We start from the raw sequence: 14,999 nt of genomic DNA on the forward strand, positions 1-14,999 counted from the left end.
CCGAAGGCGGTCATCGGGAGCTGGACTTGTTGTCTGAGGAGAACGAGTCAGGTCCGCTCGCTGCGTTGTACGTACCCTGATCCCGCACCGTCCTTGTTGCTGACGGGCGTCACGGCCCTGTTTCATCCCCAAGCCGGACTCGGGTGCTTGCGGCCTGCTGGGCAGCCAGTCAGGGTGACCCAAGGGCAGACTCGACCCCAGAGGCCGTGTCTTCTGGGCATCTGGCTCCTGCTCCCCAGCCCATTCCCCTTACCCCAGGCCACCCCATCGGGTCCTGTCCATCTATGCCGTTGGCTGTGGGGCAGCCAGGGAGGAGGCACCCATAGGTCCTTCCAGAAACTTCCTGAGCTTCTCCCAGCCCACCCTATGGTTCTCTGCTGTGTCCAGCTGCATATGGGCCCATCCCTTCCTGCCTCCTCTCCAGACCAGGAGACTGGGAAGGAGGAAGGGAGGGCCTGGGTGTGGTCAGGGCGTGAGCAGCAGCCCCCCTTCCCCCCCACCCTCGTCCTCGGCTCCTGGGCGCTGCGGAGTGGATGGGTGGGGCAGAGCCCCTCCAGGTCCCCATGGCCTTGTGCCCCTGCTCTGTTGGCCGTGTGTGTGCACGTGTATGTACGTACTTGTGACTCTTTTTCAGATTTGCTTCTGTGTCTTTGTAGCTTGGTCCCAGGAAAGCTTAAGGCTGGAGGGGGCAGCAGTGGCTCACCCACTACCCACCGTGGGGGGCGGCGCTCACCGCTCCCGATCAGCGGAGCCTGCCTGAACCGGTGGGGAGCGGTGGGAGCCCGCCTCCCGCGCCCTGGGCCACATCTGCCTGCCGCGGGGATGGACGAGGGACCGTGTACATAGATGGGTGTATTTTGATCGGTGGAGTTCTTATTTTTGTGGGAGTGTTTAAGAAACCAGGCCTGACTCAGCCACCGGCTCACCTTGGGCAGTTGCAGGAGCCCGGGAGCTGCTGTGCCCGTGGGACCGCCCCCTGCTCGGACCCACACTGGAGTTGGGATGGCGGGGCACGGGTCTGCGTGGGACTGACTGCAGGGCAGGGGACGGAGGGGCGCCTAGTGCAGGGCGAGCCTTGTTTCTTGTGACACAGCATCGTTGTCATTAAACCAGTCGTGGGTTCATGCACTGCCAGGGCTGGCTATCTGTCTGGTCCCCAGCTGGGGTGTCTAGATGTCGCATGCAAGGGGCAAGCGGCTCGTTCTGGGGAGCTGGTTATGGAGAAGACTGATGGGCTGTCCACAGGAGGTGCCAGTAACCCCAAATTCAGGGTTCCCTGGGGCCGAGGATAGGGGTATGGCCAGTCCTTGTGGCCCCGCGAGGGTGTGTTCTGTTCCTTCCCCTGAAGGAACTGCCTGGTTGCCCTCTGGATGGGGGAGAGCAGGGCAGGAGTGCGGTCTGTGCACGCAGAAGGCGGGCTGCGGTGGGGCAGGGGGTGGGATGGGGGCAGAGGAGCAAGCAGATGAGACCGGGGGTGCTGGGGCAAGGGGCCGCGCAGCAGCTCTCTGGCGGGGTAGGCATTGCTGCCTCCTCGCCTGACCGCCAGGGAGACTGAGGCAAGTGGGTGCCGTCGCCAGCCCAGTGTCCCGCACAGGAGGTAAGATTTGTTTCCGTGGATCCTTGAGTGTAGCTTTCGGAAGGGAAGGGAAAGGGATTTAGTGGTAGTGGGGGGGTGAGACACAGGCCATGGGTGGGGGGCAGCAGGAACGGGGCTGACAATGCCGTGAGGGCTGTAGGAGAGGGGGCCTTGGAGGCGGGTAGGGGAGCAGAGAGTCTTGGGACTGGAGAGGAAAGCCAGGCCAGAGGAATGGTGACTCCAGCAGGATGTGGCAGGTCAGGGGCTCCTGAGAAGACGGGCGAGCCCCCTACAGTGAGCACCTCGCCCGCCCCGAGGTCCTTCCCTGTAGGTAAGGAGCCCTGTCCGGGGCAGTGGGGACCAGAGACCAGACTGCAGCATAGCCGGTTGCGGCGGACAGCGAGGAGTACGTGTGGCTGGGACCCGGGACAGGTGGCAGGAGGCCCTGCGGAAGGGCACCTTTGAACCCAAAGCCCAAGACGGGCCTTGTGATCAGGGGCCTGGAGAGCAGGGAGCCCCTGGTGCGGGTGGCGCTGGTGGCAGAGGCTCCGGAGTGGCATGGGGGAGGCATGGGCAGGGGCTGCCGGCTGGGGGCTGCGGGGATGACTCAGGCTTCCACCCCGGACGCGGCGGGAGCCCTGGGTGTACATGGCTGAGAGGGAAGGGAGCAGGTGGCGGAGAGACCCAGCACAGGGCCTGGAGGCGGCGTGGCCCAGGCCACCAGGAGCAGGTGCAAGCGAGGGGTGGGCAGGTCTGGGCGTTCCTGTTCCTCGTTACTGTGATGAAATACACATAACACAATTTACCATCTTAAAATGTGTAATTCAGTGATTTTTAGTACGTTCATGAGGTTGTGCTGCCACTGTCTAGCTCTAGAACGTTCCATGACCCCAAAAGCAACCCCGTCCGCTGTCACTCCCCGCTCACCCTCCCCAGCCCTCGGCCCCCGCGGGCCCCCTCCCGTCCATGGAGGAGCTTGGTCTGGACATGTCACATAAATGGACTCACACCCTGTGTGGCTTCTGTCTGGTTCCCTCTCTGAGCGTCATGGGCTCAGGGTCCGTCCCCGGGGCTGCGCGTGGGGGTGGCTTGGTCCTGCTTGTGGCCACGGGACGCTCCCGCGCCTGGGGGACCATGGTCTGTGTGTCCCTCGTGCAGCTGAGGGCTGCGAACCGAGCTGCTGCGCATGCCCGCAGGTCTCGCTCCGAACGTGTCCCAGAAGCAGAGGAGGGACGGCTGGGAGCGTGGGGTCCCAGCTGGGGCTCCTGGCAGGGTGTGCGCCTGAGGGAACGGCCCGGAGCGCCCCTGGGGGGTGTCCTGAGGGGGCCCGAAGAGGAAGAGGTGGGAGCCCCCTGTCGGGCACCTGGAGGGGGCTCACACCGCCCCTTGGCTCATGCCTCCCCGCACCTGCCCGCCGGCCTCTGCTGGGGGAGGGAGGGAGCGGTCTGGACGGGGACCAGCGCTGGCCAGTACTGTTGCCGGGACACCGAGGGTAGTCTTTGTCGCTGTCAACAATGGCCCCACAGGCCTGCTAGGCATGAGCCCCTGGGGACCCAGAGGCAGACATGCAGACCCTGCGGCAGGAGGCTGACCGGCCCTATGTCCCCCGGGGGACCCTCGAAACAGATTTCCCAGCACCTCTGTTCAGGTGAGTGCCCCCCACAGCCCCGCGCGCCGCTGCGCCCCAGGTGTCGTGGCATTCGGTCTGGCTCCTCGTGTTTACTCTTCAGTCCAGGCACCTCGGTGCTCTACCCTCGCCCTGCCTCACCCCGTCCTGACCTGGCTGCTCCCCGCACCGCCTGCCCCCGCCTGCTCCTGGTACTGCCCTCCCCGCCTGCGGCCAGAGCAGGGTGTGCGTGAGCACCGCTGGCCAGGGGACGGCTGTGGGCACGGGCACAGCCTGGAGCTGGCTGGGTCTCTCCAGGAGCCTCCCGCAGCAGCCCTCACAGAACCAGGCCGGGCTTCTGTGACCCTAAACCACTGAGATTGACTCTCTCCCGGGTCTGGAAGCCGGAAGCCAGAGATCAAGGGGGTCTGCAGGGCTGGTTCCTTCCGGGGCCTGAGGGAGCAGCTCTGCTGGGCCTCCCAATTCTAGCGCCTTTCTGGTTGTCCTCGGCACCCCCTGAGGACAGGTCACCTCGATCTCTGCCCCAGCGTCACATGGCCTCCGTGTCCAGGCTCCCCTTCCAAGGACACCAGGCCCCACACGAGGGCCAGCCCAGCCCAAGGCCCACAGCTTAGCAACCGTGTCTGCTGAGCTCCCCAGGGGGCTGCTTGAGACCAGGAGGGCGTGGATTTGGGGAGCCCTCTCATCCCGGCAGACTGGCTAAGGCACCGTAACGGGGGACTGTGCAGCTGTAGGAAGACTGGGGTGTGCCCCTGGGCCTCCCCGCCGCACGTCCGTCCTGCGCAGTGCCCGCCCCGGGGTGAGGTGCGGGGGCCGGGGGCACACGTGCGCTCTCTTAAAGGGCAGGCAGGCTCTGGGTCGTGGACCGAGCAGGCATCGACTGGGGTTTCTTCCAGGTCTAACCTCCCAGAGGCCCACCTCCCACTATCACGTTAGACTGGCGGCCTTGCGTTTCACAAATTCTGTGCACGTCGGGGCTCAGAAGTATTCCCTTTGCTAGGACAGGGGACCCAGGATCGTGGGTGCGTGGCAAAGCCAGTGTGTGTCAGGTTCCCAAGACCGATGTTCCAGAACCTTCCACGCTCACCCCACCCTCAGTGAGACGCGTGGGTTTCCAGTTTTCCGTGATCTCTGGGCCACGCAGGGCACAGGTCCAAAGAGCCTGTGGTCAGCAGCGCCCCCAACCGCTGGGGCGAAGGGCCTGCTGGACCCTCTGCAGGGCACTGGTGCTCCTGGCAGGCCTTCCGGGAGGAACGGCCAGTGAGGTTTCTGCCCGACAAGGTCCCTGCGGCTTGAGCAGCTCTGGGGTGTCTTTCACTTCTCAGCTTTCCTTTCCGCTTCTGGGGTTTTCCCTGTCATTTTTAACAGTACCACACAGCGACTTGATTTTCAGATTTTATTTCCGAGTTCTCTCCACACCCAGCATGGGGCTCAAAATCACGACCCCGGGATCGAGTCGCACGCTCCCCCGACTGCACCACCAGGCACTCCCATCTCTGCACCGCAGTCCCGTTCCCTACACTGGTCCTGGCTGCCCCAGGGCCTCTGGACACCCACTGGCCCTGGACAGCTGCTGCCTCCCTAGGGAAGCCGTCCTAGTGCCCTGCCTAGGACAGGTCTGGTAGCAGAGGCCTCCTGCTGTAGGTGCACCCTCCCCCACCACCCCATGTCCCTGGGGGGATGGACCAGAAGTGCTGAACAAGGACAAGGTTTAATGCAGGGCGGGGGGAGGTGTTGGGAGGGAAGCAGGCCACAGGAGTCAGCGCCCACACTCCTCTGCCTGCCAGGGCCAGGGTGTGCATGCCAGCAGTGCAGGGCAGGGGAGGCCCCCAGGCTCAGCCTCTGCTGCCCTCACCCCCCCAGCGATGACTATCTGTCCCTGGAGGGTCCCCGCTGGACACCGGCCATCAGGCAGGCAGTGCGCTGGAAGTACGCCCCCATGGGACGCGACGCAGCGGGCCAGCCGTGGTACACCGGCCTGACCAACTCTGAGTCTCGGGAAGCCTGGTACACGCTCCCGCGGGCCCTGGACAGCCCGTACCGGGAGGCCTATGCCCGCTGGCACGGCTGTCACAGCCACTGGGAGCGAAGCATGCCCTCGGGTGAGTGCCACCCGCCCGGCCCCTCCCAGCCCCAGGGGGAAGGCCAGGGCCACAGATGACCTACCCCACCCCTTCCCCCAACAGCCTACACCCAGCGCCTCCGGGAGACCGCCTGGTACGACCCTGTCCTCCCTGCCCAGTACAGGGTCCCCAGCACGCGGTGGGGGAGTGTGCTGTGGACAGACAGACCCTTCCGGGGCAAGGAATACGGTGAGGAGCGGAGGCGGTCGGGGGGACCAAGGCCACCTCGGCTGGGGTTCAGAGTGGCCGGGGACAGGAGATGACCTGGGTCCTGGCCCCACAGTGGTCACCAGGCACCAGTACCAGGCGGAGCCGCCATGGCAGGGGTCTGACTACGTGCCGCTCCTGTCGGCACCCCAGCGCCCGCGCTACACCGCACAGAACCTCAGGTGGTGGGACCTGGAACCCTACTGCCCCTCCACAAACCAGCGGCCCCCACCCGTCCACACACCCATCCACGGATAAAGTTCATGCTGCCCAACGCCACCCTCTGCAGCCCCCCTCCGTGCAGCCCTCCACCTTTGGGGACCCTGGGGACCTTGGGTGGTCCAGCCACCAGCCAACACCCCGGTGACCCAAACTTGGGCCAGAGGCAGGCAGACTCAGGATGTCTCAGCTGCCCTCTCCCCACTCTGGACTGCGGGCACACAGCTGAGGCCACAGCCCTCACCCACGGGTGGCTCTTTATTAGTGGCCAGCAGTAGCCTGGGCGCAGGGCATGGGACTTGCTCCTCCCCACCCCCGCCTGAGGCTCCTGTCAGGCCCAGTGACCACACCATGGCCGAGGGGACCTGGCGGCACGGCACGTAGGAAACCACAGCCGAGCCCGGGGTGAGGGGTGAGCCAGGCGCTCGCCTGGATCCCAGAGGGCTCACCTCCATGTCTGGGATCCTGACTGTCCCCCCCCCCCGCCGTAGCCAGGCAAGGGTGGGGGCAGGGATGGGAGGGAGGGACAGCTCGGAGGGAGGGCTGCTCCTGGCCTCCGCGGGGCCTGGAACCGAGTTCATGTTCACAGGACGGCGACTGAGGCGCATGCGGCATCAGGGCTGGGCTCCAGGGTCCCCTGCAGAACAAGGGGGTGGGGGTGCAGTCAGTGCGGGGGGGCTGCTGTGGGCCCACCCCTCCAGCCCCTGGTCCATGGGGGTGGGGCGCAGCTCGGACTCACAGCTCCGCAGGCGGATGGGCCAGAGGAAGAGACTGCACAGACAGAAGGTGGCGGCTACGCCTACGCCGCCGGTGGCGGCCACCATCACCCAGCGGTAGAAGCCCATGCAGGCCCTGCAGCAGATCTCCAAGCTGTGGGGCGGGGGAGGGGAGAAGCAGGGGCTTTGCCCTCTGTCAGGACCCTCCAGCATGGACCTCCTGCTCAGCTACTGGGCCACCAGAACCAGGGGTGTCACCCTCCACCCCCTGCCCCCTACCCCCATCCGTCCCAACCTCTCCCATTCTCTGTCTCATGCGGGTCCGGCCCCATCACCACCACCTGCCTGGACCACCAGTGTCCCGAGGCCCCCGAGGCCCTGCACACCTGCCCCATCCCCTCCCTGCTCCAACTGCGCGGGCCTTCCCCCACACGCTTTCCTCCGACACCGAGCCCAGTCCTGCCACAGGACCTTTGTAGGGGTGGTTCCTCCCCATTTGCTTGGAACTGCCTGACAGGTCTCAGGTCCAATGTCACCTCCTCAAGGAAGCTCTCCCTGACCTCTTGCCCCAGACAGGTCTCCGTAAGTGGTGTTTCCTACACCCCCTCGCCACTGGCTTGGGTCACGGTTCTGTGCTTACGAAAGTAGCTGGTGTTGCCCCCAGGCCCCTGAGGACAGAGGAGCAGATGGGCTTTTGTTCGCAGATCCCAGGCTTCTACAGGTCTCCACTCAGTGGTCTAGAACCATCTGGGTCTAGAACTAGGTTCTGAGGGTCTGAGCAGATTCCGGCTTTGCCCGGCCCTGCCCACACCCACTGCCCCGGTACATCCGGCGCCGCGTCCCCGGCGTACAACAGCTGGCGGGGTGCCCCAGGTCAGGAACAAGTGGGGCCCCAGTGTGCGAGTCCCGCCCGCGTGCTGTCCTTTGTCCAGGCGGAACCCCCAGAGCCAGGGCGGGGCCTGGCCGGCGCGTACCCGCCGCACGCTCCCCCGTGAATAAACGAGTGGCACTCACGAGCAGGGGTACAGGCTCTGGATGGCCATGACTGCCAGCCCGTTGGCCACTTTATCCGAGAAGCTCATGGCCCCGTACACGAAGGCTCCACTGTGCTAGGGTACAAGAGCGGGGGGCTCAGCACCCGCGGCCCGGACCCCAGCCCCCGCCCCACCCCGCCGCTCCACCTCACCGTGTGGGGGCCGATGAGGTCGGCTGTCATGGCCAGCGAGGTGACGAGGATGGTGGCGCAGCCCACGCCCAGCAGCACGGCCGCTGCGTACACGGCCACGCCCAGCCTGTCTGCCAGCGCCACCCAGGCGGCAAAGGCCAGGATCGCCAGGAGCCCCGCAAAGTAGGTCAGCTGCGGGGGGAGCGGGGCCGGCGTCAGAGCCGCCGGTCCGTGTGCTCCTCGGCCGGCCGCCGCGGGGAGGGCGTCCGGCCGGACCGTCCCGCGGTGCCCTCGCTCAGGCCCCGGGGGACCCGGGGGCCGGAGCGCTAATGCCAGGCGCCACTGAGCCATTAAAATCAAACACGGTGACGGACGGCGCTCCACTGCCCCGGGCAGCACCGAGTCCGAGAGCACCGCAGCCCCGAGCCACGCGGGAGCCAGATGTGGGGCAGCCCCGGTCCGGAGCCCGCGCTTCTGGGGCCCCCACCTCCGCCCGACCCGGCCACTCACGTTCCTCCCGATGCTCCTGTTGACCGGCTTCATGAGGAAGGAGGAGCAGAAACCGCTGACGTACATCAGCAGCGGGATGGTGGCGATGAACTTCTGCGGGGGCAGAGCAGCGTGGGCTCGGCGGGCTTGGGGGACTCGGCGGGGCGCGGCGGACCCGGGCCCACCCCCCAGCTCACCTTGGGCAGGTCGAGGGAGTAGGTGAGGTACATGGCTACGTAGGTCTGGGACAGGTTCACGATGAGCCTCGTGCTCATGTACAGCAGGCCCACCTGCGGCAGGCAAGCCGAGGGCGTGGGTCAGCGGGGGTCGGGGGCCCTCGGGAGCCCTGCAGCGGCACCTGAGCCCCTCGCGGTGACCGCCTGGCCAGCGGGCGGGGCAGACCGTGGCGACCGGAGGGCGGCAAGGGGACTGTCTGCCCCCATGTCCGCCATCCCCCTCCCCAGCCAGCTGCACACCTGGTAGAAGGCCGGCTCCCGGAGCCAGTGTTTCCAGAGCAGCAGGGGCCGGGCGGTCGCGGGGGCCAGCAGCGGGCTGTGCTCGTCCGGCTGCTCCGCCGGGGGCCGGCGCCCCTCCCGGGTGCCCAGGTGGAACAGAAGCGAGAAGACGGCTCCGACTCCTATCACCAACAGGGAGAGGTTCTGGAGGCCAGGCGGGAGAGGGGTCAGCGGCAGTGCTCTCAGCCCAAGCCCCCGGGGTCAGGGCCACGGGGGTGTCCGGCCTGGGCCCCGCTCACCTGGAACACCTGCACGTCTTGGACCCCCAGCTGGTCAGTGACATCGTGGGCCATCTCTGTGCTCGGGGAGCCCTGCAGGTGCAGCAGGAGCCAGGCGGCCCCGTACACGGCGATGTTGGCCACCACGGTGAAGGCATACCTGGTGGGGGCAGGGGAGGCTTCGGCACGGGACCCGGGGCATCTCTGGCTGGCGGAGCATTCAGCCCCCAAACACGGGGTGGCCCCAGCACGTTATCTGATGACTGACACCGGCCCCACAACTCCACCCAGACAGCCCAGCCGCCCAGGCCAGGGGCACAGAGACTCCAGGAAGACCGAAGACACTCGGAAGCCAGGATTTGGGATTCCTGGTTCCCGGACCCTCGGCCTCGACAGGGCTGGGGCTCTGTAGAGGTCTAGAAGCGTCTGAGGCTACTGCTGCTTGCGGCCCCAGAGCAGTGTCCCTCCAGGGGCTGGGGGGTGGGGGCAGAGCCTCTGGATCACATGCCAGGACTCAGTTTCCCTTTCTGAAAGTGAGCACAAGACCCCAGAGATAAAAGTGAAGAGGCTACAAGACTGGTGGGAAAGTGCACCCCGGAGCCTGGTCTCGGCACCACCCACCCCGCCAGCTGGGGCCCGAGGGGTGTCACTGGCCCCACCGGGCTGCGCCTGTGCCGTAATGCAGAACCCAGAGGCAGGGCTGGGAGGACACCAGGCTGGGCAGCACTGGGGCCCAGCGGGCCACAGGGGGGGTGGCAAGGCCCCCATGAAGATGCCACCATGACCAGAGCCGCAGAGGAGTGCACATGTAGCAGGCACCCCCGCCCCCCAGGGCCCAGCCCCTCCTGGAGCTCCAGCCCTCGTCTGTGCCGGCCCTTCCTCCTGGAACTCGACCCTCTCTTCCCTTTCCCTACCGCACACCGTCCCGCGGGGGACACTCTGCTCAAGCCCACGAGGGGCCTGTGACGATTGCCAGGAGGATTAAAGACGGTAATCCACGTGAAGGGCCCAGAAATGCGCCTGTACACAGCAAGCACTCCATAAATGCTCCTAGGTTCTCTCCAGGAGAACTTCCTGTCTGTGCCTCAAGCAAGTCAACGGGCCAAACGTCTCCACGCCAGGCATGCCGAATTCTATGATGACCCTGGTCCCACCCAGTCCAACCCCTCCCCCACGGGAGGGGACCTGTGAATAAAGGTAAAGGGATTCTACAGCTCACATTAAAGGAGTTTGTCCTGGGTGAGCCAGACCTCATCAGGAGATCCTTAGGAAAACCTAAGCCTCTGCTGAGACCCCAGCCCTCACGGGTGCCCTGATGGGAGCCTCCAGACAGACCAGGGAGCATCAGACTCTAGGTTTCTGCTCTGGTCATGACCTCAGGGTCACAAGATCGAGCCCCGTGTCGGGCTCCGCGCTTAGTGGGGAGTCCAAGATTCTCTGCCCCTCCCCCCACCCTCTAATAAATCTTGGAAAAAAGAAAATACAGCTGATCCGAGCCAGACCCCTAACCCACAGAAACCACGAGCCGCACGGGCACGCCATCTAATGCCGCCAGCTTGGGGCCGTGCATTACCACGGCAACAGCTGATTAACACACCACCAGGGAGGCCCAGGAGCTGGGGCGGAGCTGGGGTGCACCGTCCTGGGGCCGCGCGGCTGAGCCCAAGGGCAGAAGGGCTCCCGCTTCGGGCCGTACCTGAGGGCCGTGAGCTCCACCTTCTCGTGGTCACTGGTGGCGAGCTCCGGGATGAGGCTGAGGTGGGCGATCTGCGTGGCCGCCCAGCCGAACTGGAAGACCACCACGAAGGGCCCGTAGTAGAGGAGGGCGGCCCACTCCGGCGTGGCGGCCCCGCAGCCCAGGCACGGGCTGAAGATGAAGGGGAAGGACAGCAGGACGCAGACGGTGCCTGTGGGTGAGCGGAGGGGGGAGGTCACACTCCAGGGCCTCACCGGGGGGGACCCTCCCACGGTCACACAATGGGGGTGAGAGGCCATGGTTCCCGTGACAAATGAGGAAACCGAGGCAGAGAGGCCTGCGGTGGCCCCGAGGTCATGCAGCCCAAGAGGACAGCGGGGCCCCCAGTGTCTGACGTGGAAACTGAGGCACACCGTGAGTCGTCGTGTTCCCGAGGTCATGTGCTGCAAGTAGAAGGCAGGGCCAGGACCTACGAAAGGACAAGAACGGGGCTTCCCCCTGCCAGCATCAGCGTCCCCAGGGTGCTGCCTTGGTGACAGGTGGGGAAATGGGAGCACAGAGCACCTGTGGGGTCCCCTGGAGCGCTGCCCTCCAGAAATACCAGGGACGCCACAAACACGCCGTTTATAAGCGCACCTTCCCTTCCCACCTCCCGCCCGGACCTCCGCCTGCCCCCCAGCTCCTGCCAAGCGTCCCACCGCGCTCCAGGCAGTCAGGAGGCCCGGTGACGCTGGGTCAGGCTACAGTGGACCCTGCCCTCCCTGAGCCCCAGTGTCTACCAGCTCATAAGGGGGGGGTGTCTCTTCCTGGAAAAACCCGATACCTCAGAAGAAGCCCAAGTCTGTGGGGGCAGCCAATAGGCCCTGCATGACCTGCCCCTCCACCCCCACTCCCGCTCCAGCCACACAGGTTCAGTCCTGCCCCAGGGCCTTTGCACCAGCTGTGTGTCCTCTGCTCTCCTCACATCCTTTCATGCCTCAGGACCTGACCTAAATGCCACCCCCTCAGAAAAGCTCTCCCTGGCCACCGCAGTCCCCAGCAGTCCCCTCCCTGTGCTGACACAGTCTGGACATGGCTTTCTTCTCACATGCCTTAGCATACACAGGGACTCTTTTGTCTCCACTTGTTTCCTGCCTGCCTCCCCCACCAGGCGGGCGCTGGGAGGGTGGGCAGTAAGTCTCCTGAGGTCACTTCTGGGGCCCCGGCCACCAGCACAGAGCCTGGCGCGTATCTTTTGGACAAGTGAATGATTACACTAGTGTCCACTTACAGGCCCAAGAGGTGGGTGTTACTATTCTCCCCACTTTCCAGATGAGGACACAGGTTCAGTGTGTGAGCCCCTGGGCCCTGAGCCATGCTGCTTCCCTCCGCCAGGCCAGGCCCAGCTCAGCACCCTCTCCCCCCATTCCCTGCTGGGCCTGGCAGCTGACCTTCCCTCCTCCCTCCAGGCTCTGGACCTCATGCCCCAGACCTCAGGGCTGCCTCCATAGCCCTGGGATGGAGAAATGAAAGCAAAAGCACCCTTCCTTGCTCTTTCCCTGGAACTGGAGCCTGGGAGGGGCGTCCTGAGCTCATGTCTGGACGCCCCAAGGGCTGCCTCGGGGCCAGGCACAAACTATGTAGACTCTGATCAGAAGAATGTGCTGCTCTGGCCAGAATCCACCCCGAAGCTGGCCAGGCCAGGTTAACCATTGCCTGGCCAGGGGGCCTCAGGCAAGCGACTGTGCCTCCCTGGGCCGCAGTTCCCAGAAAGTATGGACGTTGAAAATACCCGGCTCCCAAAGTAAGCATGAGAACCAAGGGTTAACGTAGAAAAGCGGGAACTCCTATGGCTCTCGGCCACTTCCTGCCTCCGCAGCTTCGAAGCTGGGTTAGGTCACACTTACACAGCTGTTTCAACAGGCTGGCATGCCCCCCCACACACACACTCCTACACTCCTACTCATCCTTCAAAACCCCAAAGCTAATGTCCTCTTCCTCAGACCTCCACTTCTCCTTTGTGAAACCCACTCCAGCCACACGCCCCAGCCCAGATCCCACAGGAAAATCCATGTGTGGCTCTAAGGGTCCTCTCTGGGCTAGAGCAGGGGAGCACAGAGGGTCTGCTAAGGGGAAAAGTGAACCCATAGACTTGGGAGCAAAAGAAAGATGTGGGCCCCATTTCCAAGGTGACTTTCACTCAAGCCACCTCATCAAGCCAAGAGGGGCTGCCCCAGCTTCCTCTCTCCACAGATCCTCCCGGAGCTCCCCACATGCTCCCCCCGAGGTGGAGACAGGGTGCAGTGGAGGACTTGGAGGCTGGTAGGGGCCCCTTTCCCCCAGGCCTATTTTACATAAACACGAAGCCTTCAGTTCTTTATTTACAAGGGTGCCTAAACCCTGCCTCTGCTGGCGGACTCGGATTCTCCCTGTGGGGTCAGGCGGACCCTCCCACGGATGAGAGAGGCACACCATCAGGCCTGGGGGCACGTGCAGTGTCCCCTGCCCAGCTCCCTTCCCACAGCTGGCTCCATCCCCTCAGGGGCGGTCAGTCTCCCCTGCCCAGCCCAGAGAAAAGACTGCCCGGCTCTCTGACCTATCAGGTTGCGGAGCTATCTTGTGTGTCTGTCCGTGAGTTTTATCTATTAGGAGCAAAAGTGCCCTGAGGACTGGGCCCAGCTCTGCAAGTGATCCCCGTGTCAGCCCAAAGGGGGGCAGCTTTCGCGTCTGTTTTTCTAGAGGAGGTGATCGCCAGGCTGTCTCTCCCTGCTTCCCTCCCTGGCGGCTACAGTCTCAAGGGACCCAGTGCCCGAGAAACCTGAAATCCGGCCACTTGGAAGTCCACCGCACCTTTGCAAAAACGCGCCCCCCCCCCAGAGCCCAGGGCGGATCACTGCCCCCCCAGTCTCTGCCCCCATCAGTCAGCTCCTCCGACCTTCTAGAAAGCTGCTACCCAAAATTCACAGGACTGGGCAGGATTCCTAGGCCTGCCTCCCGAAATGCCCAGCTGGCCCCGGACGCCAGGATGCGGCAGGCACTCCTGCCAGCAAGAGAATGGCAGAGAAAGTGGCTGGGGCTCATCTCATGGCCCAGGATCCGTGGCGGCAGAGAAGGGGCGCTGGGAGGCAGGCCTTATCAAGGGTGCACACTGGGCAGGACACCCTGGCTCCTGGGGCACCTGCCTCCTCCCCTCAGCAGCGGAGGTGTTCTGTCAGCTCCCCCAGAACACGGGTTGACCCTGTTAGCTTCGCAGATCCCACCCCTCAGCCAGACACACGGAGACCCCTGCCTCTTGGGTCTTACCTGGCCCCCAAGCCTGGGCTCCCGAGCCGCAGCACCCCTAAACCACCCAAACACCAGGTTGCCTGGGATGGAGCCAAGGGTGGGCAGGAGTGCACTGGAGACATGGACAGACTGACGGAGGGGGCTCCAAGCAGCCTGCCCCTCACTCAGAGCTGTCCTGGGTGGTCACCCAGACAGACATATGGAAAAGCCCAGCCGGACCAACTGACAGCGGGGGCACCAGCAGTCACACCCAGTCCAGAGAGGGCTCGGGATGTCCATGGGAGTCAGACAGAAAAACATAGGGAAGTGCCACTGGAAGGTCACATGAGTGGTCAGGTGGCAGACAGAAGGAGTACAGAGCCGTTAAGCAGACAGATGGAGGAGGTCAAGGATGGGGCAACAGAAAGGTACAGAGCAGCCGGACAGAGAGGTTCAGGCAGTAGGGCTGGCAGGCAGTCAGAGGGGGTAGGCTCAAGCCAGGGGTAGGAGGTCAGAGGGGGGAGGCTCAGGCCCCAGGGCAGGCAGGCAGAGCAGGGAGGCTCAGGCCAGGGGCAGGCAGTCAGAGGGGGGAGGTTCAGGCCCCAGGGCAGGCAGGCAAAAGGGGAACGGGAAGGCCCCCGGGGGGCAGGCAGTCGGAGAGGGGAGGCTCAAGCCAGGGGTCAGGCAGTTGGAGGGAGGAGGCTCGGCTACGACTTACCGACCAGGTGCCAGGCCTTTCGGGGGCCGCAGCGGACGCAGCGGCCGGCGGCGCGGTCGGCCTCGTAGCCCACGAGGGGCGTGCACAGCCCGTCGGCCACCTGGCCGAGCAGCAGCAGCAGGCCGGCGCCGCGCGAGCTGTAGGCGCGCACCGAGTGCAGGTAGAGCAGCAGGTAGGTGAACCACATGGACGCGCACAGGTCGTTGAGGAAGTGGCCCACGGCGTAGCTCAGCCGCGCGGCCAGCGACAGGGACTGCGGCGACGCCCCTGCTCCTGCCGCCGGGGGCCCCGGGCCCATGGCCGCGCTCCGCACCCGGGCCGGGCGGTCTGGCGCGCGACAGACGGACCCCGGCGCGCGAGCCGACCGCGCCCGCCTGTCCCCGCGCCACCGCCCAAGCCCGCCCTGCCGAGCGCGCCTGCGGCCGCGGGGCCCCGAACCCAGACTAAGGCCCGGGCGGGGCGGGGCGGGGAATGCTGGCGGCCGCCT

The 14,999-nt window shown here is 65.4% G+C and overlaps 2 protein-coding genes across 2 annotated transcripts; one reads left to right on the top strand and one right to left on the bottom strand.

The window, feature by feature from the left end:
* The first annotated feature begins 2,981 nt into the window (after positions 1-2,981).
* On the top strand, positions 2,982-6,122 carry CUNH19orf71 (chromosome unknown C19orf71 homolog). Its single transcript, XM_032883545.1, has 4 exons — positions 2,982-3,224; positions 5,067-5,305; positions 5,390-5,515; positions 5,610-6,122. Exons 1-4 carry the CDS (start codon positions 3,142-3,144, stop codon positions 5,789-5,791), a joined length of 630 nt encoding a protein of 209 aa, XP_032739436.1. The 5' UTR covers positions 2,982-3,141; the 3' UTR covers positions 5,792-6,122.
* A 158-nt stretch (positions 6,123-6,280) lies between these two features.
* Positions 6,281-14,932, bottom strand: MFSD12 (major facilitator superfamily domain containing 12). The gene is made up of 10 exons (XM_032883546.1): positions 14,513-14,932; positions 10,552-10,762; positions 8,877-9,015; positions 8,599-8,781; positions 8,320-8,412; positions 8,144-8,236; positions 7,655-7,825; positions 7,483-7,577; positions 6,492-6,622; positions 6,281-6,389 (listed from the first exon to the last, which is right to left on the bottom strand). The coding sequence occupies exons 1-10, from the start codon at positions 14,808-14,810 to the stop codon at positions 6,367-6,369; spliced, it is 1,437 nt and encodes a 478-aa protein (XP_032739437.1). The 5' UTR covers positions 14,811-14,932; the 3' UTR covers positions 6,281-6,366.
* Between the last annotated feature and the right edge of the window lie 67 nt (positions 14,933-14,999).

This window comes from Lontra canadensis, unplaced genomic scaffold (genome assembly GCF_010015895.1).
Source record: "Lontra canadensis isolate GAN:19392208 unplaced genomic scaffold, GSC_riverotter_1.0 scaffold88, whole genome shotgun sequence".
Classification (NCBI taxonomy): domain Eukaryota; kingdom Metazoa; phylum Chordata; class Mammalia; order Carnivora; family Mustelidae; genus Lontra; species Lontra canadensis.

Bases quoted from the DNA above. Each gene is read 5' to 3' on its own strand.
- MFSD12 (XM_032883546.1), bottom strand. From the start codon at position 14,810: ATGGGCCCGGGGCCCCCGGCGGCAGGAGCAGGGGCGTCGCCGCAGTCC. The intron at 10,763-14,512 runs GTAAGTCGTAGC...GCTCACCCACAG, and splicing joins AAAGGCCTGGCACCTGGTCG to GCACCGTCTGCGTCCTGCTG. The intron at 8,782-8,876 runs GTGAGCGGGGCC...CCTGGCCTCCAG, and splicing joins AAGACGTGCAGGTGTTCCAG to AACCTCTCCCTGTTGGTGAT.
- CUNH19orf71 (XM_032883545.1), top strand. From the start codon at position 3,142: ATGCAGACCCTGCGGCAGGAGGCTGACCGGCCCTATGTCCCCCGGGGG. The intron at 5,306-5,389 runs GTGAGTGCCACC...TTCCCCCAACAG, and splicing joins GGAGCGAAGCATGCCCTCGG to CCTACACCCAGCGCCTCCGG. The intron at 5,516-5,609 runs GTGAGGAGCGGA...CTGGCCCCACAG, and splicing joins CTTCCGGGGCAAGGAATACG to TGGTCACCAGGCACCAGTAC.